The 18,098-nt window shown below is 41.0% G+C and overlaps 1 protein-coding gene across 7 annotated transcripts in view; it reads right to left on the minus strand.

The window, feature by feature from the left end:
• dlgap4b (discs, large (Drosophila) homolog-associated protein 4b) overlaps positions 1-18,098 on the minus strand; it is a 136,466-nt gene that overhangs the window by 8,926 nt on the left and 109,442 nt on the right. For 4 of the 7 annotated variants that reach the window (XM_076883875.1, XM_004545162.4, XM_012917542.4 and 1 more), the window contains exons 4-11: positions 15,562-16,856; positions 15,170-15,384; positions 13,783-13,884; positions 12,912-13,056; positions 11,517-11,772; positions 11,069-11,221; positions 798-1,237; positions 98-186 (exon numbers count right to left, since the gene is read on the minus strand). In XM_076883875.1, coding sequence (XP_076739990.1) covers positions 98-186; positions 798-1,237; positions 11,069-11,221; positions 11,517-11,772; positions 12,912-13,056; positions 13,783-13,884; positions 15,170-15,384; positions 15,562-16,788 — 2,627 coding nt within the window. In that variant the 5' untranslated portion in view covers positions 16,789-16,856. The remainder of the gene's footprint in view (positions 1-97; positions 187-797; positions 1,238-11,068; positions 11,222-11,516; positions 11,773-12,911; positions 13,057-13,782; positions 13,885-15,169; positions 15,385-15,561; positions 16,857-18,098) is intronic. The other 3 variants (XM_012917545.4, XM_012917544.4, XM_012917547.4) reach the window with 3 other exon arrangements.

An 18,098-nucleotide genomic window follows, 5' to 3' on the forward strand; every position in this document is an offset into this window, starting at 1 on the left:
CTACAAAGCTCCTGGAAAGGGAAGGAACAGTCAGAGGAGTATGTGTGGCTATAATATAAATTCCTCACGTTGTTAAAAGGACAGGAAGAGGACTTACTGCCACCCGTCCTCCACCTGTACTCCAATTGATTGAAATCTGGTCAGGGGAGGAGTCTCTTCTCGTGCAACTTCCTGAATACAGTCCACCTGAAAAGTAAGGAACAATGACACAAACAAAAATATAGTCAAATGTTTTGTCAAAACTACGATCACGAATCAATTAATATGGCACCGAGCAATGGCTACTAGCTGGCATTCCAGAGTGACAAAACAAAACACTAGTGGAAAAACTGAAAAGAAAAAAAAACCTGTATAATTTATGCTTGGTTTCAATACAATGTCGAAACCAAAGGTTGTTCTAAATGAGTCACTGAGAGCCGGATCTGGAAAATGGATAAAATATTTCCGCTTCAGAACAGAAAGTGAGAAGAAGGTGAAGCAAAAATATGTGGTTTGGCTTCAATACCACAGAAAAAAAATAAAATAAATAAAAAGATTGCTCTCGCCAGGTGTAATGAGAGGGCGAGAGTCACAGTAATGACACCTTTAACTTCCAGGCATACTTTTAGGTTTGATGGGAAACACTTAGACAGAGATCATGAACAAAATTAGCTTTTTCCTGGATTCAAGCTCAGCAGGCAAAACGAGTTACACTTCAGTCAAGGATGTGACTATTGGCACCGCTCTGTGTTAGATGTGTAGTTAACGTCTGATTTCTACACAACTGTGCAACAGTGGTACAGCCACCCCTGTCGTACCTGTATGCCAATGGAGGAAAGTTTCCGCCTGGGCACCGGGACTACTAGGGGCTCCTCTGCTGCAAGATTTCCTTTATTAAATCCCGATTTTAGGGGTTCGTGCTGGACTACAGAGTCACTTGTCTCAGTGGAAGCATTTGCAGTAGCGGGGGCAATTGGTTCTCTCGGGGTAGCAATAGGAGTGGGGATGATGTGCGGAGGGCGGGGAATGCCCCGGGCCAGGCTGTTGGCACGGGTGCTGTCAAGGCTGTCAGAAGAATTGCTTTGAGCGTGGCTAGATTGGCTGTTGACCTCTGACCTCCTGTCCTGCTGGTCCAAGTAGTTGTCCTGGGCCGATTCTGTGCTGCTCTGCACGGTCACTGAGATGTAGGGCTTGGAGGTTGTACGGGGTGGCACTGGTGGAGGAGCTGCTTTCTTACAGGTGGTTATGCACGAGGAGACTGAAGGAGAAAAGAGCAGAGAGGGAGAAATTAGAAGAGAAGGATTATAAATAAGAGTTTCAGTGAACTGGCCAGTGACTTCTAGGGATTGTGAACACAAAACAAGGAGGAATCAATGATAATAAAATGCACAAGTAGAACTGCAAACAGCTTACTGCATTACCCATTTGTTTATCAGGGTAGTTCTAAGAACTCGCTAATCACTTTTCTCAACATGTCCAAAGCAAAACTCTTCAGCTGCATATAAACACACAGAGACACTGTTGCATGAAAGCTGGAGCTACAGCTGAACTGGGGAAGCATCCCATTAAGTGGAAAATCTAATCAGGCAGAAAATTGAACAAACTTATCATCCCATAAAGGTTGCTAAATTAAATCACACACACACCCCGTGTGCTTCAAAGACTCAATCACAAGACAGGTGATGAAATCAGTAAACCAATTGCTGGCCACTTGACACTCAAAGCCAAATATGGTAGAACAGCTGAGGGAGATAGATTTATCTGCAGTGCTCACTAATGACAGTCCAAAAATGCCCTCCAGTCATAAAAGATAACGCAGAGAGAATGTATGCACAAAAGAGGGAGAAAACCACTCAAATAAAATCTGTGTAGTAAGAGATAACATGCAATTAACATTTTTACAACACCTTTACAAGTAAAATATTCTCTCTTTCCACCAGCTTTAATAGTGCATTTATGCTTGTTGTTACAGCATGTTGAGTAATAAATGTCAATTTGGCAAGACACAAAAAAAGCAAGCAGCTGGGCTTTTCAAACATGGGATACATAAGCTTTTTGCAGTGACCCTGACACAGGTCACTTTTAATGTTCTGTCAGATACATCAGTGACAGTGGTGGAGAGCACCATTGCACTCGTGAGAAAATACTTTTTGCACCTATATTAATGAAAACTGTAAGCATTAACTCATTAAGTGTAACTATACATGTTAATATCGATCTCAGTAACTAAATCAATGTAAGCGTGTGTGTGCTGCATGTGACACAGTAGCTCCCTCCGCACCTCACACTCTGACTGAGCGAGTTAGATTGCCGTGGCGAAAAGTAACCAGAGTGCCCAGTCAGACGCTCATCTAGGCCGACGCGTTCAGATGCCATCAGATCAATGGAAAGAAGCGCTCATCTGAAAGGGGCTCGCGTCTGTACGCTTTGACATGTTCAATGCTGCACCAACAAAACAAATATGCTAGCTGTGTGTTAATACTCCACCGCGTCGCAATGCTCCAGTTTCATGGTCACATGGCAGCGTACCATATACAGGGGTTAAAATTCTCAAGCCAAGCTCCTTATACTGGTAACAGTTTGTGTTAGTTTACATGAAATCCACACAACATGAGACCATCACGCAATATAAAAAGCAGATTTTCCAGCTCATACCAACGTCTGCCCTCTGCCTATTAGACCACAATGATTCAATGCTAGCATGGCCATTCATTCAGTTTTCTTTATAGCTTTCATTTCCCTCTGATCTATATTAGTAAAATCAGAAGAAGAATTTGTGATATAAATCTTTTTAAGAATAGAACATTTGGCCATTCTGGAGCTGCGTATAATCCAGTCATCAATCACAAGCTATATAGATGTTCAGTCAGGCTACAGATTCCCATTAAGATCATGTAAACACACTCACAGGCTTCTATAGTTAGTTTAAACACAAGGACTCTGTAGAAGAGACCACTATTCCCCTCATGCTACACACACAGTAATGGCAGAGTGCGATGGAGTACCACTAAAAATGTCTAATCTAAACAGGGAATGTTACTGTAGCACTGTAAACCCTTTGGTTGCTGTGTAATCCCTCAAATAGATGATTTATTTGACATCACATGAGGAAAAACAGAGGAATGAGGAAAAAACCACGGAAGAGAGTTGGCACTGAGAAGAGCCTTTGAAGTTGAGAGAAGAAACTTACCTTTTAAAGCCTGAACCATGAAATAATTGCCAGAAAATTCAATTTTTTTTAAATAAGACTGTTTACTTTATTTTACGTTCTGATAAAATAAAATAAAATCAAGTAAATATTTGCATATATGAGTTTTAATTGTATCAGATTTGTTAAAAGCACACTGATGATGTGAAAGTCTCAAAAAGTCACAAAAACCCATGCATTAGATATAATATATAACGCCTTAATATAAATTTAAACTTGGCCTATTTAACATCATAGTCAGGCTTAGCTTCACTACCACTTAATCAAAGTGTAAAACGTGGCACAACAGCAGGACATGATCACAGATTCATATAGTCACGTGCTAAATTTTACATTTTAGATTAGAAGAAACAACACAACAGCATCTGGTGAACTCCATTCAACATTTTTTATGCTTCATCAGGTTTCACTGAAAGCTGCGTTCAAAATTCCAAGAAGGGCCTGCAGCAAACATGTGAGCTGCTCTGAATCACTAACAAAAGGGTCATTTGTTCACTCTGCTCCTTATCTTTACCTCCAAACACTCACATACACACACTCACAGCTCATCTGACCTTGTACATATTATTGAGTCAGTTTAATCTGATAAAGTGCGAGTCAATTTTGTCAATTTGCTGTCAGTTACCAGCCTGAAGTACTGGACTGTCACTAGATCTAAGGTCCTTCTGGCAGTCCAAGATGTATGAATACAGAGAGTTCTTTTTCCAATCTAAAAACAGTGCTGTTACTTTATTTAATAGCACAAAAAAGTCTGTATGGAGTAATTCAGGACTGTGAAGATAAACGTCTGGAAAAATCGAAAATACAATACTTCCTACTGACAGACTAATACCTGTCAACAGCCAAGAAGTCTCGCTTGTGACTGCTGCCCTTTGTCCCCGCTGTGACACTAAACAGCGATGCACTCAAGATGACATTCCAGAGAAGCCTGAACAATGACAGCATTAATAAACAGCGGAGATGATACCCAGTCCACACCTAAACTGGCCCACCTCCAGACATAGAGCGTGTCTTCTTCCTTTCACAGACAGGAGTGCAAACATGCACACCCTTTTACACACCCTTTCCTAATAGGAAACATAAACTGACAATAAAGGATCCACTGGTGTTGCCAATATGGCGAAAGCCTGAATAGTCATAACGGTCAATATCGAGAACACGATTATTCAGCACAATTATTCGCTGACTTTTGCATAATCAGCCATTTGTAGAGCTTAACAAATATCAGATTTGAGTTTCCTCATCAGCCTTAAAAACTTGTAACGGTTCTTCTTGTTGAGCTGATGCATCGATAGTTGATGCATTGAAACACACATTTCAAAGATGGAAGGCACCAACTCTGAGCTAGCCTGAAAGCTGACAAAACAAAAACTGTAAAGTGTCTGGCATCTTTGCACACAAACACTGTCAAACAAATGTCATTCACGAAACGTTCACTTTAACATTCATCATAGCTATGCACGTCACTATCCACCAAGAATGACCAACATCCTCGCTGATACAGCTGAAAAGTCCACGTTTCCTCTCCTTTTTCTAACGCGAGTTAGACACTAGGCAGAGCACAGCGTGTGATGTGGTGCGCTGGCACTACTAATGCATCCCAGCGTGCGGGGTAACTGTCACCGTGACGAGGTGTTAGAGGGCATAGATAGTGTGCATGTCTGTCTTTGGACACCTGCCCCGCAGATCTCCAAGTGTCACATCACGCTTTCGTCATCTGACCAGAATTCACCCTCTTAACTCTTAATGCCGCCGAATCTGCTTTACTCACGTAACTGTCATAACTGACATCTGCCTCTGAGATTAGTCAGGAGATAAATCAGCAGAGCTGCGCACAACAAACGGGACACTCAAATACAATCAGTATGTTGTCGAATAAATAACATTAATTCCAAAGACTGTATATTTTAGATGGGCAGTGGGTAGGAAGGCCTTGTGTCGAACCTTGTGTCTACTTGACAAACTGTCAAACATTTTTTCCCGTGTCTTTTTGAGCACCGTCGCTGCCACAGTGTTCCCACGAGACTGCAGATTCCTCCACATACAGATTAGCAATGGCATCCATAACCACACGAGTGACACAACCGGTTTTTAACAAGTCTAGAGTTTACCCACACAATCCACTGTTGTTCATACAGCTTAATGAGCAAAGTGTAAAAAGTCAACTGTATGATAGCACAGAAAACAGATGTAGAAAGCCTGTTGCTAGGGCTGCTCGATTATGGCAAAAATGATAATCACGATTATTTTCACTGAAATTGAGATCACGATTATTTGACGATATTTATTTAACCCTTTAAGACCTACTATAGAACCAAGTCCACCAGAGCTTATATTATTTTTATTTATTTTTTTTACATGCTGTAGTGCCATTTGTGGGAGCATTTCAAGTTGCTATACATCAATACAACTGTTATAGCCCATATTTTAATAATATGTATGCATTAAGTGCATAGTAATTACATAAATTGCAAAAAAGTGCAATAAACTACAAAAAAAATTGAAAATCGCTTTTGTTTTGTTTACATATATTTCTACTTGGAGAAATTTAAGAGGTTTATCCCTCAAAACTTTAAATACAATAAAGTTGCAAAAAATAGTTTACAACAACAGGAAATTTATTTTGAGTGTCTTCATAGTTTTATTTTGGAGATACACCAATTTTTATATACTGCAGGAAAAACAAAAAACAATCCTATGATGCAAATTTGCAAAGAAAACAGCAGGTGCATCATTTCACTGTGGGAAGTGTTACGAACAGCTGATAGGAACGGCAAAGCGTGTTTCTGGAATATTATGTTTTTGTTCCTGCAAGCGCTTTTTATGCAATTTTTGCAAAGCTATATGTGGAACGAAACCGTGACCGAGGACAAGCTGATGGCATCAGATGTAAGTACAACTCCTCCGGTTTCATATGCAAAACAAATTATTGCGCTAGCTTACACGGTTCAGGTTCTACAGGGATTTAAAAATAGTTACGCAAAACGGAGCGTGCTGCTCTGACCGGCTTTAAAGGGTTAACAATGACTTTAAAATAATAATATAAAATGGTGTGCAACACCACTGAAGTTTTTTTTTTTTTTAAACTCTTTTCAACCAACAGCAGTCACTCTCCTCTCCAAATAACTTCTGCTTAGCTTTCCGAGCTTCCCTCGGGTCCTCTTAATCAGCGGTCTCCAACCTTTTTTGCGCCACGGACCGGTTTATGCCCGACAATATTTTCACGGACCGGCCTTTAAGGTGTCGCGGATAAATGAGGGAGGGGCTAATAATCGGCTCAGTCATTTTTAATGATCGTTGAAAGCCCAGATTAAAATTCGATTAATTGAGCAGCCCTACCTGTTGCTATCAGAAAGAGTGCAGTGCAGAAACGCATTAACAACAGAGGAACAGCAAGTAGCACATTCTCTCATCAGACTGTCTCCTGTACTTGCTTAGGTTAAAGATTTCAGCCACACAGGCATACACAGCTGTGGAAACAGAAACATCTTATTTTAAAATCGTATAACAAAAGTGCAGCCAGCTCTTTCTAACCCTAAGCTTTTGTTCAGAACTGCAGAAAAGAGCTACAAAACAGACATGAAGCCAAAAAACTGCTGCCTTTTAGTTACACAAAATAACCCTCAACAGGGATGCACTGAATTAAAAACATATAGCTGGTCTTTGGAGTAAAAAAATTAACAAAGGAGAGAGAGAAAAAAAGTAGATTGCTGAAAAAATGTTTTGATATCTAGATTTTTTTAGATAATTTCAGCATTATGGTTGAAAGCAACATGCTGCATCAATTGTTGTTGTTGTTAAAAAAAAAATTAGATTAATCTTCAATTGAGACACAATAGCGGTGTGGGAAATAATTATTTCATCTGCTGCACAATTTGTAGGTTTGCTCACTTACAATGAGGTTAACAGTCTCTATTAGTTATGGCAGTTTTCTCAACCACCAGTGCGGTGAAGTTATCCTGTACCCTTAAGAGAAAAATAGCTCTAAACGATGTTTCCATCTCCCTGCTTGACTGCGGGGATGGTGTTCGTTGGATCGCACTCAGCATTTCTTTTCCTTCAAACACGACGGGTCAAGTTGGTGCCAAAGAGCTCGATTTTAGTTTCATCTGACCACAGCACTTTCTGCCAAATTTTCACTGAATTATTTAGATGTTCACTGTCAAACTTCTTGAGCAGGAGAAACTTATAGTACTACATTCCTATGTAGTATAGTGCGTTAGCGATGGTGTTCTTGGTGACTGAGGTCCTAACTATCTTCAGATCACTAACAAGCTCCTCTCATGTGTTTTTTGGCTGATCCACCATCTTTCTCATAATCATCTTCACCCTACGAGGAAAAATTTTGCATGATTGTGACCGATTTTATATTTCTTCCAGTTCTGAATAATCGCACGAGCAGTTGTCACGTTCTCATCATTGTTGATGGTCTTGCGTTCCCATGACATACTCTGACACCTCTTTAGTCTTTCCCACTTTGGCGGAAAGGTTGGAATGGAAGAAATTGATTCTGTTGACAGAAGTGCTTTGTACACAAAACAAGTTGAGATTAGTAGTATCTGTAATATACTGTAAATTGTTTGTCACGTGAGCATATAGAGAAATTTTGGGAGCCAGAATTGTGGCTGCGTTGTAGGCAAACAAATACTTGTTTCATTCAACGACATGTTTGTAACTTTTATTTGATGTGTTTTTTTTCTGGATTTTTGGTTGATATTCTGTCTCTCTCCTTTAAAAATAAAACTACCATAAAAATTAGAGACTGCTCCTTTCTTTGGAAGCGAGCTAACTTACAAATTCAGTACTGGATCAAATAATTATTTCCCCCACTGTATGGATAAGAATTTCTGTAAAAAGTAGGGCTCTGCCGCACAAGACACTGGCCTGTGAAGGAAATTTCTATTGCATCAGCAGAATGAGGCAGCCTTGTTACATTACCTTTCAGAAGGCTTTATTCTTTCCGTCCTTATCTGAGGCATGAAGATCAAGTATTACTCTGGAGTGAGTAAGCTTGAAGAATCTGTCTCGATCTATAACTAGGAGCCAGTAAATTTAGAGCATAGGTTATCTGAGTCATGCTGTGAACACAGATATGCTGAAGAATGATTTAAGCTGGTGTTTTTAATGTTTGGTTTTTATGCTACCTTCAGAGATAAACCTTTGCAGGTGGTTTGTGTGCTTTGACATTTATTTATTTATTTATTTAAAAGCACCTGGTTGCCCATTTTCAGCTTGATGTAGCTTGAGGGCCACCTCTTTGGTGGTCTCAGTCAGTATTGTCCTGTTTTCATGTTTCATCCAAAAAAATTATTTCAACCAGTTTTCAGTATGATTGAAATTTAATTGACAGAGAACAAATTGGGATCAATAGAAAGACCAGGATGTCATCTTGACAGTAAAGTAGGACTCGTATAGATTGCATTCATGGTGCTTGATGTAGAGGTCTTAGACTCATATCCCTAACAGAGGACAAAAAAAAGAATTGCTGAGGTTTTAGGAGGATATAAATCAGTTTTAAAAACCATCCCAATTTATTAAACCTTAACTAAAGAATAAAGAATAAATCCCAAACTGAGAGAAAAGAAAAATGGGACATGTGCTACAGGACAAACAGCAATCTCCTTTCTCTAAATAGCTTTTTACTATTTGGTAGTTCCCACAAAGCTACCACTGTTTGAAGGGCATTTACCAACATCGGGTTTGGAACATTATATCAATTCGTTTTAGAAGCTTGAGTGAGTTAAAGTTCCCCCTCAGGGAGAATATTGCAATAGTAATTAAATAATTAAGCACACAACAAGGTAAAAACCAAAGCCTTAAGATACCAGCACACCAGCTATAATCCAGCATATAATCCATCATGTTAAAGGGTACACAACTTTACTAAAGAACACACTAATCTTCATCCCAAAATGCTTATTTAATAAACCAGGACACAACCACATTCTCAATAAAGACTGGAAAGACTGAACATAGTGGATGACAGCTCCAGCTCAGCCGAAACCAATATAAACACTGGATCAGTAACAACAACTGGTTCAAGTGACACTGATGGTTCAGAAACAGCATGAGGTGAACTGTGATGCTGGGTTTATCAGCAAAGTATGGATTATGTACAGTTTAATCCATTAACATCACAAGAAACACACAACACTGCCTGTAACCATGACCACCACTCCCTTGTCATCGAAACCATCATCAGGACACAGACAGATTTTTCACAGTTACAAAACTGCAGAACCTTAAATGTAACCTGAAAAGGGCTCTAAACCAACATTTGGGCGAATATTGGGGCAGCCCTTAAATAATCCCCCTGTGCAGGCCAATTTTAATGAAGACAAGTGAATACATTTAGCCGTCCACTTAGACTTATGCTCAGAAACACCAGCACAAACTATCAACGGGAATGCTCAATTATCGTCCTAACACCACAAAGCATACGTCCGTTTCCGTGGGCAACAGCTAAACGTCATCCTGTCACCGAACAAGCCGGGACACCAAACTTGAGCTTAATTGATGATAACGTGTAAACAGTAAGCTGAGAACGGTTAGTTTACTTACCCTGTTCTCACAGCGCAGTCAAAAACACACACGAAGTGTCTTGAGTAAAGACTTAGATTGTTTCAATGACAGCTGTCGACACGCACTACCTGTCACGCCTGTGGAAACGAAAAGCCGGGTTTTGTTGCCTTTTGTTTGGAGCGTCTCTCTGAGCTCCAGGGAGGCGTGGTGGCAGCTCTACTTGATGCCTTCAGGAGCACCTCGGACATTCTATCACCACCGTCAGAAGACCAAAAGCTTTTTTCTTTTCCTTTCTCTCCCCCCATTTTTAAATGCTAATAATAGCATCGGCAAGGTCCTACAACTTTTAAAAATTATTTTATTTTATTTTATTTTTTAAAATTCAGACATAAAAAAATACAGTAAGGATAACAACAACTGAAATAAAATTAGATCTAAAATGAAATTTTCTTTTTCTAACTGTAAAGTTTTGCAAGATCACAGGCTTGCTGCCAATGAAAGTGTTAGTTTTAATTCTGTTCCACTGCTCTAAAATGCAATTCTAGACACTTTTGGACATTAAATATACTTTACACAACCATATTCATAATGCCTTAAATTTTGCACAAGTAAATTAAGTATTAGTATAACTGCAACAAAGACCCTTTTAAGAAAAATATCTGATTGCTTCTTATACAACAAAAAAAGCAACTCTATCTGATGTCTACACTCTAAACTCTGATAATCAGAAATTAAATTGGATTTAATTTCTCAAATGTAATTTTAATTTTTGTAAGTTTTAATGCAATATTTTTTGAAAAACAAAACAACAGACAAGCTAATTTTTCCTATTGTGTTTATGCACAAGTAAACACGTTTAATAAAAAAAAACAAAAAACAAATCCTTGGTTAAAATATGTAGACTGAAGCTACAGAATAATCCCCAAGTAGCACTGAAAAGTTTCATTACCATGAAGGCAGCATGTGGTCTGTGACTTACACACTGTGTGAAGAGCGCCACAAAGTGGATGTTTTTTTTGTTTGTTCGTTTGTTTGTTTTTTAATAGTAACCCATAGCCTAGGAATATGCATCAGGGGCCACTGAGATGTCAACAACCAGTAAAACATTCCGGTGAAATTAAAAGTTAGGTTAGCAAACAAACTGCTCACTGTCTTCTTGTGCTACCATGTCCTGTAATCACAAGTTACACAGTAATGTATACTTAGAGTATGATTTTAATCTAGTCCCTGTCCAGCAGTTTGACAACTTTATATTTGTACTGATAAACATTTTATTTATTTATTTTTCTTTGTAGTTCATGAAGTGGTAAATGGATAGAATGATTTTAGGGGGGAAAGGGGTTGGTTTCACGTTGTTACCTGTGCGTGGGGGTAGGATGTGTGGTCTGTCTGTCCCAAAACGCTGAAGAAAAATTGCAAGTTGTTTCTCCTTTGGTTCTTTGTCCAAGCCTGTGGCTCTCAGGTAAGAGCCAAACTGTTCTTTCCATGTCTTCCATTGTCCAGAAAGTTCGTCTAGCATGGGCAAAAAAGGCTGCATTTGAGCTGCATGTAACGCTGCGTGCATGCTGGAGGATCAGTTGCCCGCCAAAGACCAAGGTTATAATGAACATTCAAACTACTACCATGGAAAACACAAAGCAAAGCAAAGAATTTGGGCTCATGTGATTGTGTCACACTTGAAAAGGAGTGAAAGAAAATGGTTTTATCAGTTTGGGAACACATTACTGTGCTTTGTGGCAATGACTCTTCCTATATTGTTTTATAAAAAATCTGCAATTTACCATCAGTTTTTCAGTCTGGGACTTACCAGTGCTGGTGCTGTAGGTGCGAACCGTGGTGTCAATGGGAGGCGGAGAGCAGCCCGAGTCAATGGATGCAACTTCGTCGTCTTGGGAACAGCCAGCCTGGATGGCTCTCAGGTAGCTGTGGCTGCGGGATCGGAAGCACGTTGGCATGGGTAGGTCTGGAGGCTCTGAGTTGTCCTGAGAATGGGAACGGGAATCTCTAAATGTAGAATCTGAGCTGCGGTCTTCATAATGATGGCTCCTTTCTAGGTCTCGTAGCTAGAGTGAAGGAAAAACAAAACAAAACAAGATGTAGCAGTAGTTATTTTGTTCACTGAAGCTGCTCCTCGCACTCAAGGCGGCTGCCTTGAGAGTAGCTGCTAGGAGTAGCCTCTGGATGTGCAGTAAAACCACCAAATGCGTGCACTTGTGCAAATGTGTGTATGGTTAAGGGTATGTCGAATTTGCTATAAATGCATTTTTATGATGTCCAATAATGATATATTAGACTGATTTACTTTATAGGCTACATTTGTATGCATTAAAGTTATTTTTTCTTCTAGTGATCTGCACCGTTATTTTAATTTTTTTCCTCACATAAAACTGTACAACAATAATGGTAAAAACAAAGAAACAAACAAAAACAAACAAACAATAAGGCAACAGATGTGACTTTTTTCATGTAGTGACTCAATGCTCATATAAATTCATCTTTTGCTCTGACTTTTCTAAAGGTGAGTGTCAGCACACATTGGCACAATCATGTAAATGTTTCAGGTAATTTGAATTTTTCTGCTCTGGAAAAAGTACATCACTAAGTTAAAAATATAATGCATAATGAATTTGCATGGCTCGCTACTGTGCATGTAAGTTCAATCCCTAAATTGATATACTGGGCGAATGTGTTGTAATGCAGTGAGTGAGCTGTCGGAGATTGGCTGTAAATCCTGTACTAATAGCCTGCACTGCCTCATTTACTGAGGAAGATCAGAGCCACGCTGCACAGTTGTTCATCATCTCACCGACCTTGACATTGGGAGGCTAATAGTTCTTATGTCAGTGGACGAACTGGAAATTTAAACTATCAGTGAGATGCAGTCAGAAAATAGGGAATCTTTGTTCGCTGGGAGCTCGTTTTATTATAGCCGTTCGGGCTGTATCTGTGAAAATGTAAATTATACTAAGTAAACGAGTGTAGCTCGAGGCAGACAAAAGGGTCTTTGACTGGTGATGTGAGAGTAGAAAGTTTGCCAGGAGCCAAATGATGTAAATTATGATCGAGAACAAATGCACTCGGAACTCATTAGGAAGATAATGGAAGCAAATGAGACACAGGCAGAAATGGAAAACATTTTTTTAACCTCTGAAAGATAAGAGACGCCACATTTTCCCTGTCAGTCTTCCAGGAAAACACTGACCTGTCCCATGCGCCTGCCCAAGGTACTGCAAGCCTGGCTGAAGTCATCGTCGTCCCATGGTGGCAAAGATGAGCCTATACTCCCGATACAGTCTAGGTTGTCTAGGCTGCGATTATTGGAGAACTCTCTGAGAGCTGGAAGACAGCTGGGAAGGGAAGTAACCAAAAGATATCCTTTAGGGATATGAAGTCTAAGTAGAAAAACTGATGGAAAATGATTGTAAACAGGATATGTTGTTGCTAATGCACGATGACAGAGAGGCAGAAGGGAAAACTTTGATCAAGGGAGAAAATGAGTGACCAGCAAAACCAGAAATTGAAAGAGAGATAAAAGGAGGACAAGTTTATTATTGAAGTCATCCCTTTAATTCCCACTTTGATGCTCCAAATCTCATCTCTGTTTCATCTAATTTTAGCATTAGTCATTTTAGCATCCCAGCATGCAAAGCCAATGATGTCAGGCGAGGCATGTACAGTGCACAGCGTTCTATGCCATCATGGTGCCAAGACAAAACATGTTTAGGTTTTTATTAAGCTAAAAATAGTATGTTATACATGTTCTTTGTTGGCACACAGTGATAGTGACATGGCAGTAAAATGCCATGGCAAAGTGTATGGACACAGATGTCCCCCTCATTCCCTAATTTGAATAGTGTTGAAGCTACTTTCCACCTAAAAGCACTGGACAGATGGTATTTACAAGCTTACGGGAGGTTAGCAGTTGTTGGCAGCAGGACATGAATTTTTGCATTTGGAGTTTCCACTTTCAGACATCTGAGGGGGGCAGTGCAAAGTCACTGATCATAGACCAATCCGATCTGAAGTGTTCTGCACCGCGCCCCTGAGAAGTGACTTGCAGACCTATCACTAACCTGCTCATTGACCTGCCCAGCTGGTGCAGAGAGGACACACTGTGGAGTGGAGACCACAGGGCATCTAGCTCCCCTTGCAAAAAGGTGTATTCCAGGGTTCTGCTGCTCACGCCAATCAGGTAGGCGCAGAACGGAAGAAAGTAGGGTTGGACGATCAGGAATTAGCAGGGGGGTATTAGGATAAGTCATTCAAGCGTAATTCTAGATTTTTAAATTGCTCGGTGTGTTTGGTAGGTAAGCTGTGCCCATGATTATCAACACCCCCCCCCCCCCCCCCCCCCCCAACCTGCCTCTGATCCAACCAGAATCATAAGATACCTCAAAAGGAAACTATACAACACATTATTGCATCAAGGTTTGTGTCATGTATGTATCTGAATGTAATAGACACTGACAAAAACAAGCCCAAAATACACTAAAGTTTGTCAAAGCATGATAATCTGGGGGAAAAGATGTTATCGCGGGGTATTAAAATTTCATACATTTCTCTAACAAGTCAATATTTGAAAAGTTGATTATACATTAGAAAGCATGACAGCTGTGGCTTAAATTAGTGTAACATCGCTGTGGATAAAAATGAAACAATATGACTATATTTTCTGGCCTTGCATGAAAAGGCACAGTCAATTAGCAATGTCCCACTGTGCTTGCATCACACATTGTGCAATGCTTTGCTCCAGAAACCATGTCACTCAGAGGCAAGTGAGCCACAATCCCACTTAGTCAAAGCGATTGGGCTGATTTGTGCTGATTTACTGGCTGAACGCAAGCAAAACTCAGTGTCGTATTGTGTAAACTGCACTATTGTATAGCGTATTATCTTAGTGACGCTTTCTATGGCCAATAATATGTAGGTAAATCACAGCTGAGGTATGATAGTAAGAGTGACATGTGGACAGCAGCAGGGAGTCTGACACCACTTCTATGCGTGAGTAAGCGCAGCGTGGACTGTGTGTACACGTGTGCACTTGTGTGTGTGTGTCTGTTCTGAGGCTGGGCTTCAGTATGTATCCATAGATTTTTTTTTTTTTTACTGTTGTTTGATTGTTAAGAGCTTTTGCCAATCAGTATTTATAACAGTGTGTTCTAATAAGTGTTTTGGGCGTTCTCTGAAAATCAGCAGATTTTTTTTGGGGGGGGGGGGGGCTACATACATTTTAAAGGGCCAATCAGTAACTTTTCTTCTGACTATAGTCATGCATTAAAAACAACATGTTGTATTTTTCTCAGCTTATCATGACTGTAGAAACAGACATGGTTTCTAGTTGTTCTCATGAATGGTAACCATACGCTTTCTTCTTCTTTGATCCTTGTTTGTATGTAAAGGGTTTCTCCCTTATTGTTTATGCTAATGTGTAATAAACCATAGTTCAGTTTGTGCCCTTACTTGCGTGGGGGAAACTGGTCACTCAGAGACTGCTGGGTAGCCCTGAGGTAGCTCTGACGCCGAGCAGCAGTTTTTGGTGAGGGTTTGGGACTTCCCTCAGAGTCATCGCTGTCTTCCATGTCTCCCATTGCCTTCACATAGCTACCACTCCGCATCCGCCGGCATGGGATTTCATTGGCACCCCCGCTGCGACCTAATGAGCTGCTCCAGTCACCCTATAGCCACCATTAAGTGAACAAAATGAGTCTTCAGTCAGTTTTTAACGATCTATGTTGTTATCTAAGCACTGAAGTGTTTCCCTTGATGGTAATAGCTTATATAAACATACAGTAAACACTCAACAAATAGACAGAATATAATTTTTTATCCACTCTACTTTGTGGGCTACTCACCCTTCTTCCAACCTGTAGGTAGTTGCAGGTTAGTTCTTGTTGACAGGACTTGGATTTGAGCATGGACCTGTCCAGTGTAGCTGAGCCCTTCTGAATAACCTGTCTTGGTTGACCCATGGTTAATGTGGACCATGACCCTCCTTTCATATAGTCACTATCATTCATCATCAAACCTCCTGGTCCACTTAATCCACCTAGTCCACTTAATCCACCACCTCCTCCACCCCCTGGCCCAGGAAGTGCCTGATACTTTAAGTCACTGCTGCTTTTAGATGAGCTGATAGTGTTGTAGCCACTGTGGATGTATCTGTTCTGCCCCCCGTGGCTGTCGGGGCCAGATGGACGCCCGAGAGTCATCATGGCCATGGTGTTGTGGTAGCTGCTCAAATCGCTGCTGTCCAGATCGTCCGAGCTCCAGTAACCCGACATGTTGGAGCGTGGCCGTCGCTTGGCAGTTGCTTCTGATTTTGTACCCCGATCTTTACTTTTGGCTCTGCGATTGTGCTTCCCTCCATCCTCCGTACTAGATGAACCTCCTCCACTGCCGGTCGACCGTCCGTTAACATTTCCTTTCATGTTGTGGCTCTCCAGGGACTGCGACTTCGCAAAGAGCTTCTGCACTGAGTGCAGCATGTAACGAATACGACCAGGACTGTCCGTACGCTGCTTGGCAGCAGCAGCAGCAGATGTTCGGTGAAACTGCAATGTGCTGAATCCATCACGGCCGCCAGGTAACTGTTTATCAAACTCAAGCAGACTTGGTGGGGTCTGGTTCTTGGTCATATGATGTGATATTGTTGCTGAGCCACTTGTAATCATAGGTGTTCGTGCGCTCAGCCCTGCCATGCCCATGCCCATTCCCGTCCCCATGCCCATGCCCATGGACATGGAGGTCCCCATGGTCCCTGTGCTTATTCCTCCGATACTGTCCCCAGGAGGAGAAAAATCAGACTGGTCATAGGAGTTGTAGTGAATCCCAGGAAAGGTGCTGCTGTTGGACAGCTGGTTGTTGAGGGGCAGCATGCATTCTGGTGGAAGGGAGCTTGGGTTGGCTGAAGAGTAAAGGTGGGGGTCCATGGTGCCATAGTGGTCCATTGTGGGACTCAGCAAGTAAGGGCTGCGAGGAAGTGTGGTGGTCTTATGAGAAAAGAGGGCCTCTGAATGGTCTGCAGAAGTGTCGCAGGAATCAGACAGGTGTCTGCTGCGGTTGGTCCCTAAGCCTTTCATGATGGCGAGGAGGTCCAACCCTCTAGAAGACCTCCAGGCCAGAAGAGAGATTCTTTTGAAGATATTTCCTAAAAAAGAGAGACAAACAACCCAACAAAAAAGACAGAAGGAAAAAGGTTTAAGAGCTGATTAATACAGCACTATACAAAACACATAACACAAACACTCAAACTCAACCATCCATATCAGCTTGGCCACACAAATACGCCCACTTCTGTGCTAAACCAGACTAAAACAGAGTAGCTGGAAGGCATTTTTTTGTCTGTACAGTGAATGAGCCAGCTTCCCACTGTCTCCCACAGTGAACATCTGTGTTAAAATGCTAGAAATGGATAGAAAAACAACACGTTAAACAAAGGCGCGCAGTAGCTTGTGGGTCAGGGCATAGATTATCAGTAGGAGAAAAACTGCTGACAGCGCTGAGTTCCTCGAGACGCCTCTGCATTTATGTGGGTCTTTGCAGCTGCCAGCGAACAAATATCTCCTTTTTCTGCCTAATCACATTCAGAAAAAAAAGGTCAATCATCATTGCACAAACATTTCCTTTCATGAGCACCCACAAACAAATGCACACATGAGAAGATTTGATTTTGTGGCCTTTCCTTTAATAATAATAATAAAAAAAATCCAAAACATAATATTACACACTTAAGGCAGTTTAAAAAATTATAGTTAACAACACTACCTGCTGTCTCTGGCTGACTCACTGTATCTCCTCCAGGTAAGTTGTGATACACAATGGCCAAATCTCTGTAAAAGCCCTTTCTTTCAGCTTGTATCATTCTCTCTTATTCCATCTGTTTCTCTTTCCCTCTCCTCCTCCACTGTCACTTCTCTCTCCACTTCCCACCTCCAGTGGGTATCCCTGGCATGAGTGATGAAGCTCCTGTCCTAGCTTTGCATGGTGAGCCAAGGATGGCGGGCAGAGTGTCATAGTGAAACCAGTAAAAGAGGATTTGACCAGTGGGCGGCGTGCGGCAGGAGTTGGCAGCTACAACTTCTTGTCCTCCTAGTCAAGCTGTGCCAATGCCCTGCCCGGCAGGGCAGCAAGAATGGCGCTTCTCGTCATGGACCATGAACGATTATAATGGAGGGATATCATGCAAAGGTGATAGTGACAGGTATTAGGCTTGTTATCCTGTGTGGATATGTAGTTATTAATAGCTGAATAGTGTAATTATTATTACTCAATTTCTGCTAACTTTTTAAGCCAAAAGAATAGTAAACAAGCCCACCGAGCATCTGTAAATACATTACATTTCAGCTTTTTAAAGCATGCTGCTTCCTTATCTCTGCTGGTGCAGTCGAGT

The sequence above is a fragment of the Maylandia zebra genome, linkage group LG5 (assembly GCF_041146795.1).
Source record: "Maylandia zebra isolate NMK-2024a linkage group LG5, Mzebra_GT3a, whole genome shotgun sequence".
NCBI classification, from domain to species: domain Eukaryota; kingdom Metazoa; phylum Chordata; class Actinopteri; order Cichliformes; family Cichlidae; genus Maylandia; species Maylandia zebra.